This window comes from Tupaia chinensis, unplaced genomic scaffold, assembly GCF_000334495.1.
Source record: "Tupaia chinensis unplaced genomic scaffold, TupChi_1.0 Scaffold000044_1, whole genome shotgun sequence".
In the NCBI taxonomy this organism is placed as follows: domain Eukaryota; kingdom Metazoa; phylum Chordata; class Mammalia; order Scandentia; family Tupaiidae; genus Tupaia; species Tupaia belangeri.
In genome coordinates, this window is record NW_006159500.1 from 1,951,570 (window position 1) to 1,966,611 (window position 15,042).

The following is a 15,042-nucleotide window of genomic DNA, read 5'->3' on the forward strand; positions in this document are numbered from 1 at the left end:
AACTCACGCCAGGCACGTGTGCGTGCATGCCCAAGATCCCAAGAGGAGAATGGAGGAGAAGGGATTGCGGCGTGGCCATCCCCCCTGGGGGGTGATTTCTCACTTTCTATCTCTCTGTCTGTCTCTGTCTGTCCCGTGAGCGCACGCTCCCTATAGCAAAAAACCTCTCCAAAAAAAAAAAAAAAAAGAAAGAGAAGGTATGATTAGTATCCTCGGTGAACTAAAAGAAAATAAGAATAAGGACAATATAAAAAAGAAACAGTCAGAAAATAAAGAACTCATGAAAATATAAAATATAGGAGAATGAGAGAATAGACAGGTTAGGAAGTAAAGGTTGAAAAAATTTTCTATGTAGCAAGTCAAAATGATAAAGAATAGAAAATAAAAAAGACAAGGATATTAGAGCATTGTTTTAGAAGGCTCAACATCTGCTTAAAAGGATATAAAAAAGACAGAATAGAAAAAATAGAATAGATTTCCATGTACAGTGAACAAACTGAGGTTCAGTACAATTGATAAACGTACAAGACCCACATGTAATAACATCATTGTAAAATTTTTAAAATCTTGAGGCAAGTAAAAGATCCTACAAGTTTCCAGCATGGAAAAAAAATTATTTAAAATTAAAAAATAATCGAGAAGTATAATGATACCAAGTTTTCCCAACAGTGACTCCACAACTTGGGAGATAACTGATCAATGCCTCTATTTTTGGGGAAAATGATTTCCAACCTAAAATTCTATATCCACTTATTAGTTAACTATGTGGCTAGTATAAAGGAAAAATATTTTCTGACATGTAAGATTTTCTGACATAAAAGGTCTTAAACGACATTTATGGGACACAGAAATGGATGATTATCTGTCAATAATGTATATAGTATCTTCAACTAGACTGGTGTGACGTGTATTCATGTTGAGTAAATTCACTTTACAAACAGTAGCAATGTATATTGATTGAATGTATAGTGACTGAAAATAATAAAGTAAAATAATGTTCATTCACATTTTCTCAGGAAGCTAATAGAAGGTATGCTCCCACACAGAAAGGAAGGATAAGCTAAGAGAAAGAATAGTCCCATGAAATAGGGGATCCAAAACAGAAAAGAGATGAAGTCACAAAGAAATGTGGTATTATCTGTTGAAGATATTTTTATAGTTTTATCAATGGGACTAGGGAGAAATGTTCACCTGTTGAAATATTCACTTTGTAATCTAAATAATGAGAATGTATAAAAGAAAGTGAAAATTGGGACCAGCAATTAGTGTAATGGCTATGTCGCTGGACTCCCACATAGTCAACCGTGGTTCAAGTCCCGGACCCGGTGGCTTAAACTCACGCCAGGCACGTGTGCGTGCATGCCCAAGATCCCAAGAGGAGAATGGAGGAGAAGGGATTGCGGCGTGGCCATCCCCCCTGGGGGGTGATTTCTCACTTTCTATCTCTCTGTCTGTCTCTGTCTGTCCCGTGAGCGCACGCTCCCTATAGCAAAAAACCTCTCCAAAAAAAAAAAAAAAAAAGAAAGTGAAATTTTAAAAATAATAAATTAATTAAAAATAAATAAAATTTTAAAAAATTCATTAAAAATATACCAATTAAAGAAAAAAAATTCGATACTCATAAATGACAAAATTTTTAAAATTTCTAAGTTTCAAGTTCTGCAAAACTGTAAAAAATGGGAGATTTAAAGCATTGTCACAGAGAATATAACTTGGCATTATTAATTTGAGAACAATTTACTCATATCTAGTAATGTATAGCTGTGCAAACCGTTTCCTATGATTTCCCTCCAAGATGTGCATCCTCGGGACCAGCAGTTAGTGTAATGGCTGTGTCACTGGACTCCCACGTAGTCAACCACGGTTTGCGTCCCGGACCCGGTGGCTTAAAACTCACGCCGGGCGCATGTGTGTGTGTGCCCAAGATCCCGAGAGGAGAATGGAGGAGAAGGGACTGCAGCGTGGCCATCTCCCCTGGGGGGTGATTTCTCGCTTTCTGTTTCTCTGTCCTCTCTCTGTCTGTCTGGCGAGCACAGGTGCCCTATAGCAAAAAACCTCTCCAAAAAAAAAAAGTGCATCCTAGAAAAATGCCTGCAGTACGTCTAAGAAAATATAAATGCAGCTCTTTTTGAATCACTGTATGTAATAGATAAAAATCAGAAACAACATAAATGTCAATCAGTATACTATTTACATAGGAAATAAAACAGAACGATAGAGATAAATAAACCAATCAACAGGATATATCCAGAAAAAAAATATAGAGTGAAAATATAAATTGCAGAATACTACATCTGTTTGATTTATATTAAATTTACTCAAAATAGTACTTAAAAAAAGAGAGAGAGAGAGAAAGAGAGATGAAGGGTGCCACCAAGATGATGGAGTAAGGTTCATAGGATGAGAGGGTGGCAGGGCTGGCAGGTGGCGTGGTGGTTAAGGGCACTGGACTCCCACATGACTAACTGTGTGTGGTTCAAGTTCCAGACCTGGCAGCTTGCTTTTTCACTTTCCCACTCTCTCACTCTGTCCCTCTCTGGTCAAATGAAATAAAGTTAAATAAAATAATTTTAAAAAACAGAAAAAGATGAGAGGGTGGCAGTCAACAATAGGGAAATGAGAATAGTTTGTAACAAGCCAGAAGGTTGAGAAAGAAAATCATCCCCTGATATTTGGGAGCTGACTTGCAATTCACAGCTCTGCCTTAGTGCTCTCCTGTTGAACATAAGCAATTTCATAAAACATCAATTTCAGACAAAGCGGCTCTGTGATCATGATGATCAAGACAAAAACAGACCGTTCCATTACAGTGTTTAAACACAAACAGGGCCATTGTCCAAGCCACAAAGTATCACACGTTTCCCACATACGGCCTTATTTACCAATTACAGCTCTAGCTTTCATCTAATCGTATCTCTTTAAAGTTAAGATTTAGTAAGATGTCCAACCATGTAATTACTCTCATTTCCTGACAACATCCAAATTAGGGGCAAAGTCACATTTCCCAAAATCACCTAATACAAGTCCAAATCCTGTAAGTCCTTTCTAACACTTTGTACTAAGACTCTAAAATTTCCCATGGTGTGTGTTCTCCCTGCCTACAACATGTAATAATGTCAGCTCAGTTATAGGTGCGCTTCTGCTGTTCTTTGGCTAGAGGTCATTGACAAGACTCAGATATGATTTCTTCAAGAAAATTAAAAAAATAGACCATCAGGTGTGTTTTAACATATTGAGAAGAAATTTTTGTAACTGGGGAAGAGTCTGAGGTTGAACAAGTGATACATACACAGAAAGTTATGCAAATAAAAAATCAAGATGTTTAGAACTTCCTGGGAATACATTTTGTAAGGAAGGGTAATTTTATAATATTACATGGCTCAGGTATAAATGCCTTTACATATTCATAATAAACACTAACTTTGGAACTAATCATAATTAAGACTTAAAACTACTGGATCTTCTGAGGAATAAGAAATTTGTGTGTGGTGAGCAATCGTCTGAAAAAGAGCCAAATCCCCATTTATAGTGAGGTCAAGACAAATCTAAAAGCAAAAGCGAGCCCTAAAGTACTAAAGTAACAACATTATAAGCATGTTATTTAGGATATGACAATATACCAACAGAAGCAGCTGAAGAAATAGCACTTGCTTATGAACAGGAACTACATGGAACATCTTTCTTTTTTCTTTTTTTATAAGATTTTATTTAACTTTATTTATTTACTTATTTATTTTAATTTGACCAGAGAGGGAAAAAAAAAAAGAGTGAAGGTGAGAAGGCAAGCTGCCAGGTCTGGGACTTGAATTGCAGTCAGCCATGTGAGAGTCCAGCGCCCTTAACCATCATGCCAGCTTCCGGTCCCACATCTTTCTAGAAAATCCTGGTGCAGACATCATTAATCAACCACTCCTATCTGACAGGCCAGCACTGGGCCTGAGAATTCTTTGCAACGTGATCACTATAGGGAGCTACCACCCTATGAATGAAGTTGACACTTGGGTTGAAATCTATTTACCTTGATCAGACCATATAATCGTTGATTCCTTATTCCTTTATTCTATGATTTTGTGAAATAAGGATTCATTGAATACAGGTGAATGACACATGAATGTGTCACTTAATATTATTGGGGGTGCCAGCATATGTTGTAGTGGTTACATTGCTGAACTCCCACATGGCTGGCCATGGCTTGAGTTCTGGACCCAGTAGCTTGAAAATCATGCTGGGCACATGTACATGTGTGCCCAAGATCCTGGGAAGAGAACAGAGAAGAAGGTATTTCAGTGTGGCCATTCTCTCTGGGGGTGATTTCTCACTTTCTCTCTCACTCTGTCTCTCTCCTGTGAGTGCACATGCCTTAAACAAAAACCTTATTTTTTTTTAAAGAGGCTTTTGCTATAGGGCATGTGCGCTCACCAGAAAGGTAGAGACTGAGAGACAGAAAGACAGAAAGTGAGAAATCACCCCTCAGTGGGGATGGCCACGCAGCAATCCCTTCTCCTCCATTCTCCTCTCAAGATCTTGGGCATGCACACACATGTGCCTGGTGTGAGTTTAAGCTGCTGGGTCCAGGACTCAAACCTCAGTCGACTACATGGGAGTTCAACAACATAGCCATTACAACAAATGCTGGTCCCACAAAAAACTTCTTTAAATAGAAAAAAGGATATTATTTGAAATAATATTCTTTTTTATTTTTGGAGAGGTTTTTGCTATAGGGGGCGTGTGTTTGCCAGAAAGAGACAGAGAGACAGAAAGCAAGAAATCACACCCCCCCGGGGGGGGGGGCATGGCCCTACTCCCTTCTCCATTCTCCTCTTGGGATCTTGGGCACGTACGCACACACACCCAGTGTGAGTTTAAGCCACCAGGTCCGGGACTCAAACCACAGTTGACTACATGGGAGTTCTGAGACATAGCCATTACGCTAACTGCTGATCCCTGAAATAATATTCTTTAGCAGGGGCCAGCAGTAAACTTAAGGTGCCGGACTCCCACATGGCCAACAGTAGTTCTAACCTTGGACCTGGTGCCTTTCAAATCACTCTGGGCACATATGCATCTATGTCCAAAAGCCCAAGGGAAAAACGGAGGAGAAAGGATCATGGCATGGCCATTCCCCCAGGGGGTGATTTCTCACTTTGCCTCTCTGTCTTTTTGTCTCTCTTGTGTGAGTGTAAGTACCCTATAGCAAAAGCCTAAAGAAAAAAAAAACATTATTAGGTAGTGAAATGGAGGCTAGATTGGACAGGGGAGGAACAGGACCTACAGAGAGCAGTAGGCAGTTTCAGTCCTTTGGATAACATTGGGTGGATACTGAGAAACATTTCTGATGTTCATCTATAGGGTATAATGATACAGCATTCACCATAGGAATGAAATAGTCGTATTCAGAATCTTGTCCTAACTATAAAATTCACTTTAGTCTTTCAAAAAATTCATTTCTATGAAGGAAGAAAAACAGTATTTACTGAATCTATTCCTGGCACCACACAATTCCACATTCATAATCACTTTTCTTCGGTGCAATAATCTCATTTCAAAGGACTGGAAATTTAGGAAGGTCAATGAATTCAGAATCTAAACCTGACTATCTGATTCAATGGTGAAAGTCCCCTCAGTATGGTAGTTGTCACCATTGTCTTGAACACTGGAACTGAGTTGTGAAGAGAGGAAAATGCAACTTACAAATCAGAGCAAAGAGAGATGATATCTGTATAAAATTACAAAAAAAAATATAGCATACAGAAAGTATTACATAGTAAGAGGATTTTGTTGTCACAATCTTGGGCATGAGCTTATGTTTATAAAGAGAATGATATTCCAGCCTTTAAGACATGATGGTGAATGTCCAAGCAAAACGCCTGGACTCACTATCTTAAAATATAGATATGGGGTTTTATTTCCTTGGAGTGCCAAATGGATGTCTTCCTCCTGACTGGGCCTACACTTAGCAAATGCCCAGGGAGGGTAAAGGTCACCCATCTTTCCTTGCCAAGACATGATTTTGTGCATACACACACACCCTGCTTGAGTATTTTTTTTTAAGAATTATTTTATTCAACTTTATTTATTTTAATTTGACCAGAGAGGGACAGAGAGAGAGAGAGAGAGAGAGAGAGAAAGCAAGCTGCTAGGTCTGGGACTAGAACTGCTGTTGGCCATGTGGGAGTCCAGTACCCTTAACCACCAAGCCACCTGCCGACCCCCATCCTGCCTGAGTTTTAAGCTATCAGGTACAGGACTCAAACTGTGGTCAACTATGTGGGAGTCCAGTGATGTAACCATTTCACCATCTGCTGGTTACCAGATAAGATTTTGAAAAGCAGATGCTGTTTTTGAGGAATCTTCAAAAAATTCATGGAAAACATATATTAAAATTAAAAAAAAAAACTGCATGGATTTCATGTGTTTTTTTTTTCCTTTTTTACCAAATAAACTTGTACTTTAATTCCATTTTCCTATGATTCCTTTGAAGTTTCCCTCATCTGAGAGATATACCTAAATAAGGACACACAAAAAATGAAAATGGGAAATGAAATGCCATGGGAAAATCTAACCAAAAGAAAGCAAGTATAACTGCTATTATTGTACTAATATCAGACAAAAGACACTTTTCTGCAAAAAGGCATTACTAGAGTTAAAGAGATTGCAGAGTAATACAAATCAATCTACCTGTTGGAACTATAGTAAAACTATAAAAAGTATATGAGAAACATAGGTAAGAATTCTGTTTTGCCAAACAGGAAAAACACATTTTGGCTCATTGAGACAGGAACAAAATGATTATGAATGCCATCTGAGACCGAGGCCTAGTCATTTGTAACACTCATGGCATTAACCATTTTTTTCCTACTTTGTTTAAGACAATGGGTCTTTTGGTTAGAACAGGCTAAGTTATACTACAGATCTAAGCAATGGCCAAATAACATGTCTGTAAACAACAAATGCTATTTCTTACAAAGTCTGTGCCCAGACAAGATGTATCTAAGGCCACTGTTTGCTGGCTGTTCCACTTGACAGCAGCTTTGTATCCTACACTGCCACAGTTTCCACAGGAGAAGAAAAAGAACCGGGCGTGAGAGGTTCACCCTGGCCATGAGATGTTCTAGGCTGGAAGTGACATGTGTCACTCTTGTTCATAGTTCATTGGCCACAAGTAGTTATATGACCACTCATATGCAAAAGGTATAAAAAAGATAAACTTCATGAGCTCAGAAGGATAGGAGAACCAGGCATGGACCAGGATCAAAAGTATCCACCATAGCTGGAAATTCCTGTTTAAATTTCTGAGTTCATGAACTTCCATAAGGACGTGGAGTATAACATTACTTAAGAGAATGGGTAAGGTTTCTACACACCTGGCTGATTCATCTCTTTCACCAAAGGAAGCAATGACCAAGGCTCCAGCACTAGGCAGCAGCCCTCTCTAGGACCCTCTGCCCTGTCAGGAACACTTGGTCACTAAGCACAGGGAGTGATAACCTGTGAAGGAAGAGAGTCAGAGGCAACAGGACCCAAATCCCTCTCTTGAGACCATGTTGAGAGTAGAAAGGTAGTGGCCATCTTGAGCATCCTCTGGTGTTCACCTCTACTGCTGCATAGAATTAGCTTGGTAGCCTGACATTGGGCCCTGTATTGTCCATGCCTGGTCGGAGGTACAGACACTGCTCATCTATATTTATGTGATTTGATTTGTTCTTCACCTGTTCTTGTCTGCCATGTTACCACACTGATTCTGCCTCTCTCAACTGGAGAGAGTGATCCACTTGGCCCTCCCCTGCAGCAACTCCCTAAGCTCTTCCAGAACTGGATGGCCCGGTGAACTTTTCCTGGCCAGGTTGATGTCTAATCCAAACAAGACTTGTTTCTAATTTAGTGGTAGCAAAAAGAGATAAAAAGAAAAAAAAAATAGTGAAGGACTATGACCTTACAATAGGGTGATCCATTTTTAAAATGACCTTTTCTCTGTTACCCTTTTCTTCTTTCTTTATTGATAGCATAAACAACTTCCTAAAATATTTTTACTTCAAAAGATAGCACTGAGCTTAAAGATCAGAGAGTGGTTTTCAACACCCACCTCTAATAGAAGCCTTTGATGCAATGCTTGAGTTTGGATCAGTGTATCAGTGGACACTTTCAACAGTAGCTCCATCTTCTTTAAGTTTCGAAAATCTCGTTCTTTCTCTCTCTGCTTACGGGAAAGTTCATCATGGTAGTTCTGCTTGTCAATGAGACTGTTTCGTAAATTGAGATCCAAGATCCCTCTGTTCCAGGTAAAATAATGCACATGACTTGTCATCATCTGTCCTACATGTTTTTCAAAACTTCTCAAGACAGCATGATCAGTATATACTTACAGAACTATTCCCATGCTAGAATTATAAACTGTGAATAATGCCAAGAGCAACTATTAATATGTTTGCAAGTTGGCACTTGTCAGACACAGAACCTCCAGTTGACATGAAATTTTACTTAAAACTAGGAAGCAAAACTTCCCCAATCATACTATAAAATTGCTCCCATTAGAAAAAAGGCAAGATTACCTCAGAAATATTCATTTGTTGATAAAATCCCGTAACTAAATTGTATACTCTAGTAATATTAGAAGCACAGAAACTTACAACATAAGACAGATTTTGTCCTTAAAATTTGGTCTTACAGAACTGAGGAAAATGATCAGGATAGGAAAAATACTTAAAAAATGCTTGGAAAATATTTCCTATCAGTGATAACATTGATTTAAAAGGTCTATAAAAGTATTTATTAAATCAACATAAACCTGTTTAGATTGTTTTGAAACCTCAAATATAAATGAAAGAAACATTTAAATGTAGAACACACCTTTCGGTTAGTGAACTTGCTTCGTTCTCTCTGGTTAATTCCAGTATCTTGACCAACTGGCTATATTCTCGTTCTTTGACTTCAAGTAATGCTCGTTTGCCTTCAACTTCCTTTATTACATCCTCCTTTTCTTCCATGATAGCACTAACTTTGTTTTCCACTTTCTTTAGGGAATCATTTAGCTCTTTAACTTCATATTCCAAAGCAAGTTTCTTCTTTTCTATTTCTCTGTAAGGGATACACACACACACACATACACACATGCTTACCTTATTTCGAATTTACACCACAGATGAGTAGGACTTAGAGGGTTTCTCCACTGAGAAAGGGCAGGGATTTACTCAGCTTCCCTACTTTCTCCCCAGATCCCAACTGCTATCATCTCCCATGATTCTACCTTCATCCTGACCAACCTCCTGGAACTGACCTGAATTTGTCAGCTCTGGTGCTGGTAAGCTTGGTTTGAAGACCCAATACTAGTACCTTGTTCATTTTTCCCTTTTAAGATCAGCCATCAGAGTAATACAGTATGTCTCCAAAATTTTCTTATCTTATTTTCATCTTTTTCTGGTTCTTCTAAACTGAGACTATCAATGACCTCTGAATATCTGGGAGTGTTACATGTGAGAACAGAGGGCAATGTAAGGAGTCAGTATATTTGGGCTTTTGGCTGCTGACTGTCTGACATACTTTCAGACCATAGTTTTTTTTTAATTAAACAATTTTAACATATACTAATTGTACATATTTGTAGGAGTACAATGAAAGTTTTCAGTACACAACCACAATGTGTAGTGATTAAATCAGAATAATTAGTATACCTATCATCTCAACAATTTGTCATTACTTAGGGTTGGGAACATTCAGAATTCTCTTTTTAAATGTACTCTGCAATATATGTAAAACTGTTAATATTTATCCCACTGCATTTTGTAACATTAGACATTGTTCTTCTTAACTATCTGTAATTCTGTTTTTGTTAATCAACATCCTTCTATTTTCCCCACTCTATCTTTCCCTGTCTCTAGTAGTCATTCTTCTTCTACTTCTATGATATACCATGAGAATTCTAACCAGTTCAAATAATTTCTCACTTGCACAGCTCTGTTAAAACAACTGGAGTTCTCCATAAAGATACAATTTATAAATTAGAAACAGAATCTTGACCCATGTTTAAGACATAAACAAGTGTTATAAATGATAATCTGCTATGCTATTTCCTTTTAAAGAATTTGATATACACCAGCTAGACAGAGCCAAAAGGAGATGTTTCTAAAATTCTAATAAGTGATTAGTACTCTTAGTTCACACTCATAACTTGGGGGTTGGCTGGGAGGAATTCAAGATGAAAAATATTAAAATCATACACTTTTTTGCGGGTTATTTTTTCTATCTCCTTTGCAATTTGTACAGGAATGGTTTGATGGTGGACCAGTTCATCCTAGTAAAGAGATGAAATCACAATAAATTGTATAGTCTTGGATTAGCAGCAATTAAGACAAAGAAAGTAGGAGAGTGAAAGGAACTACAATATGTAAAGTTCTTTCTATATTTCCCTTGTGTTTTAACTATTCCATTCAATGCCCAATGACTTTATAACATAGTTCTGTTTGTTACCATTTTAAACAGAAGGCAACCGGATGTAACAAATCCTTTTGTTGCTCTGTTCAGACTCCCTTTATGAAGGGACAGGCATCAGTCAGATACTAAAGGGGTTAACTACTAACCTCTCATGCTTAATTTCTTCTCCATTGGCTTGCCACTGACTGAGCAGAACTGCCTTGGCAAGAAATTGGGTGAAGGGAAGAGGGGAGCAGGCTGTGACCAATGACTGACCGATGTGATAATGTAAAAACTCATCCTACTAGCCTCTGGGTGGAATAGTGTCTGGAGTGCTATTCATGATCTAGAGTTCACCATGGGGCAAGGTTGAAGCTAGAGCTCTCCTGAAACTTTATTTTGGCCCAGTTTCTCCCAGAGTTCTATCCTCAGCCCCCACAAACAATCCCTACCCACCACTGAATTCTTAGAGTTCTCCCTCAATTAACACTTATCTTGGGCTCTGCTTCTAGGGAAATTTGCCTAAGATTCATGCTATGAGAAGTTAAATATTTTCCCAAAGCTGCACAGCTAGTAAGTGGCAAGGCCAAAATCAGAAGCTTAGTTTGTCTAAAACTACTATACTTTCCACTATTCTCTGTGGATTCATGGAAGGTATAGCTTAAGTCTCAAGATTCTTGACATACATGGCTGAGGTTATAGAAGAGCCTCTTCCTGCATGAGTATTGCACTGGACTTGGAGGCCCAGAGTAACACACATACATGGATGGAGGACCACATCACTTAGTGAGCTAGAGTGGGACATTTCTCTGTGGGATCCTGCTCAGTTCTGGGGCAGATCAGAGTGTTGTGAGGCTAAAATTTATACTATTTGGGTAGCTCTCTTTTAGAAAGAGAATAAATAAGACACAAATGCTATTAGGTCATTGGGAAAGTCATGATGTATTTTTCTGTTTTTCTATGCAAAAATGCATCATGACTTTCCTGATGACTCAGTCAATTAGGTGCAGGGCCATGGAAGAAGCTCATGCAAGTGAGGACATGAATCTTCAGCTTCACTGGGTTCCTGGTAAATTCCTATCTGCTTAGTTCCTATGTTCTAGGGCAGCTGGACTCATGTTGTCCCAGGGCTCTAAGATGCTTAAGGAAAAACAGGTCAAAGTGAATCATAATTATCCTTTGAGCTAATGAGTCTCAGATGTTTTTAATACAACTGTAGCTGATGTAAGTTGTTTTGAGAGCTAATATACATTTTTCAAAATAAAATGAATTTAAATTCATGATCTCCTCAACATAAATATAGGCCCCCTCACCACTTTTATGGTGAGAGGACATGGAGTGAAACCAAACAGACAAGGATCAGGTAATAAACATATACACAAGAGGCTAGGATATGTAATTGCTCTTCAAGGGAGCAACTGCGTGTGTGACACTCATTTCTAATATCACCGAATGTTTGGGGAGGTCTGGAGAGGCTTTTTCCCAGAGTCAGAACTCCAAATTAGAGTGATAGTCCCAAACATCCTTAGGTGTTTTGTAAATTCCCATAGCCTACATTTAGTTTGATAAAGTCAATCACAGTGCAGAGCATTCTAGCTGGTGTAATAATAACCCTATCTGTCAAACCTTTGTAGTTAATCTTGATACCCATGTGTTTTTACACTAATTCAGACACAATGTTTAAATATTTATAAGCTGGAAGTAGCACACCTTTAGGACGACCTGATATTCCAACAACTCTTCTAGTTCCTTCTGCTCCTTTGTTAATTGCTTTTGTTTTGATGTCAAATCTTCCCGTAAATTTTTAACTTCCAGTTTCTTTTGCATTATTTCCTTACGTAATTCTTCAGTGCTGTCTTTCAATAATTTCATCTTCTTTTCTATTTCCTTTAAAAGTCATGAAAATGATGAGGTTAGATAGTTGAAGCCAACATCTGTCTAAAAATTAAATTATAAATAATTTCACTCACAATTTTGATAATATTTGTTTTGGAGTTTGTGAATGATTTCTTATAAAGTACAACTTACAATTTCTGACCATCACACTGCATGTGTAAGTAAGCCTTTTACATTAGATTTTAATTCTTATAATTCATTTTAATTCTTCTTTAATTCTTCTTCTTTTCATTAGTGCTCTTTCCTATCCTCCTGTAAATATTTCTTTTTTTCTGAGTTAACTTATATTTCATACCAAAAAATATTAATGGAAATATCCAGTCTGGTTTTTAGTAGCTTTGTGATCTGACAGAATCAAGTGTAACAATCTTTGACTGTCTGACTTACATAATCTGAGTTACATAGGAACTAAAGATAAGGGTAAATTATATTTGGGTACCCCATTCTTGACATTTCTTAATCTTCCACTCTCTTATTGATATTACTTGTCTAAGTCATGAGCATTCTCCCCAAATTCACTGACTCTAAACTCATAATGGATTTATTTCCCATGTCTGGTTATCTGGTCACACATACTCACACACCCAAAATGTTTTTCAAGTTGATGTGGCCAGGATTAGAACCACAGTTTACCATGTGGGATCTAGGCCCTCTAAACAGTAGGCTATGGGTCTGGCCCAAGAGAAGCCTTAAACTCAGCAAGCCTACATGTTACTTACTAATGACTAAATGAATGCATCCATTTCGCCTGCTCTGGGCTCTATGTGTTTCTCTCTGCTTTCTAGTCCTGCCAGGAGAGTATAAAATTAGTAATTCTATGATTTGGAATTAAAATTCAAAATGCTTTTCCCTATAAAACAAGTGCTGTACCCAGTGGTTAGATAAATAGAATTAATTGTATTTAATACTATGTTAAACAGGTTTTTACAGCTGGGGTTGGAAACCATTACCAATACACTTTTGAAATATAACCATTCAGAAGGCAGAAGCACTGCAAAGTGCCGATATTTTCTATGATAGATAGCAAAAAATGACCACAATTCTTATTGCCCATATCCCTTTGCAATTATTCTTTCTCATTCTTCCCATTAAGATGTAGGGCCTATTTCCCTACCTCTTGATTCTTGACTTAGCTATGTGACTTGCTTTGGCTAATGTGATATAACCAAAAATGATCTAAACAGAGACTCAAAAAGTCTTTGCACATTGGGGTTTGCCCTCTTTTGGGGTTGGAAACCTTTCCACCATCATGTGTCAAATCAGCAACATGTGACCTTGGACTAACTAGCTTGTCAACTGGTTGACATGAATGATGCCCTCTTAGGCCACCCAGGCTCAGTGAGACAGCTCAGGCCAGAAAATTTCAGAAAAGTGAAAAATAAGAAATGGTGGTAATTTTCAGCAGCTAAGTATTCGGATGATTTATTTTGCAGGAAGAAATATGAGGAGTCTTCAAAAAGTTCATAGAAAATATGTTTTATGAAGAAATTATACATGGATTTCAAAAAATTTTTGAACCAAAATGTGCTCGTACTTTACTTGCATTTACCCACGCATTTTGAAGTCCCCTTGTAAGTGATATATCTTCTTTACAAAAACTTCTTATAATTTCTTGAGATGTTCAGGAAACTATGAAAGTTACAACTATAGCAAAAGTAATGTTTTTAAGTATGAACCACAGAATCTCTTTTTTCTGCTGGAAACAAAGCAGATACTGTCCAACCAGTCTAAATTGGATGCCAAATAGCTAACGCCTAAAATAGGCACCACTTATATTTATTCTAGAAGTTGGGTACTTATTCAGCATCATCCACAGTTAAGACTTTTCAGACTTTCAAATGTTTCCGTGCATGACTGTTGTGATAAACATTATTATTTCTATAGAGCTATATTTTAATCAGCTATATCAAACTCTAGATCATCTAAGACTTACTCCTGGCTTAGGTATCTTCTCAAATTCCTTTAATATGATGTTTTTTTCTTCATTTAAGCTGCACGAAAAAAAAAAAAGGAAAAGAAATCAAGTTTGACATAATCTGAGTTAATAATTTACTATTTTCTCTTCTCAATATGCTGTTCCCATTCTGGTCTGTCCATTCTTTAGGATGACTTTCCTGACTCCATGGGGACATTTAGGTGCTTCATCTTCCCCAGGACTCCCAGGACACTGTGCACATGCCCATTAGAGCAGATATCTCAGCACATTATAGCTGGGAGCATAGACCTCCCCTCTAGACTCGGGCTCCCTCTAGGTGGCTGCCAGCTTTTTCTTCTTTATGTTATTTGCGATCAGCTGGTCCCTGCCTGGATGGCTGCCACAGCCTCCCCTCACTGACATGTATCTTACCTGCCTCTGCCTTTGCTCATTAAAGTAAATTCTCCACCCAGAACCACAGTGTTTCAACAACGTGAATGAGATCACGTCGCTTCCCTGCTTGAAAATGTCTCATCACACCTGGACAAAAATTTAAACTCCTCGCTTGAGCCTACATGGTTCTGTATAACTTGCCTCTCCAGCCTCCTTGTGTGCCAGTCTGGATCCAACCACATTGGGCTTCTTGCCAAGCATAATTTTTGCTTCTGGGACTTTGCAATCTCTGATCCCTCCAACTGTCCTGCCCTTCCACAGATCTTTGCATAGCTCATGCCTTACCTCACGCAGACCTGTGCTGGGTGCCGCCTTCTTATGGAAGTGCCTGACCATGCTACCTAAAATAGCACCAATAGTCTTCATCACTC

General features: G+C 38.1%; 1 protein-coding gene across 1 annotated transcript in view; it reads right to left on the bottom strand.

The window, feature by feature from the left end:
- Positions 1 to 15,042, bottom strand: part of CCDC146 (coiled-coil domain containing 146) — a 169,552-nt gene that overhangs the window by 35,521 nt on the left and 118,989 nt on the right. Inside the window, exons 5-9 of the mRNA XM_027773352.1 lie at positions 14,237 to 14,294; positions 12,118 to 12,294; positions 10,215 to 10,288; positions 8,848 to 9,075; positions 8,084 to 8,270 (exon numbers count right to left, since the gene is read on the bottom strand). Coding sequence (XP_027629153.1) covers positions 8,084 to 8,270; positions 8,848 to 9,075; positions 10,215 to 10,288; positions 12,118 to 12,294; positions 14,237 to 14,294 — 724 coding nt within the window. The remainder of the gene's footprint in view (positions 1 to 8,083; positions 8,271 to 8,847; positions 9,076 to 10,214; positions 10,289 to 12,117; positions 12,295 to 14,236; positions 14,295 to 15,042) is intronic.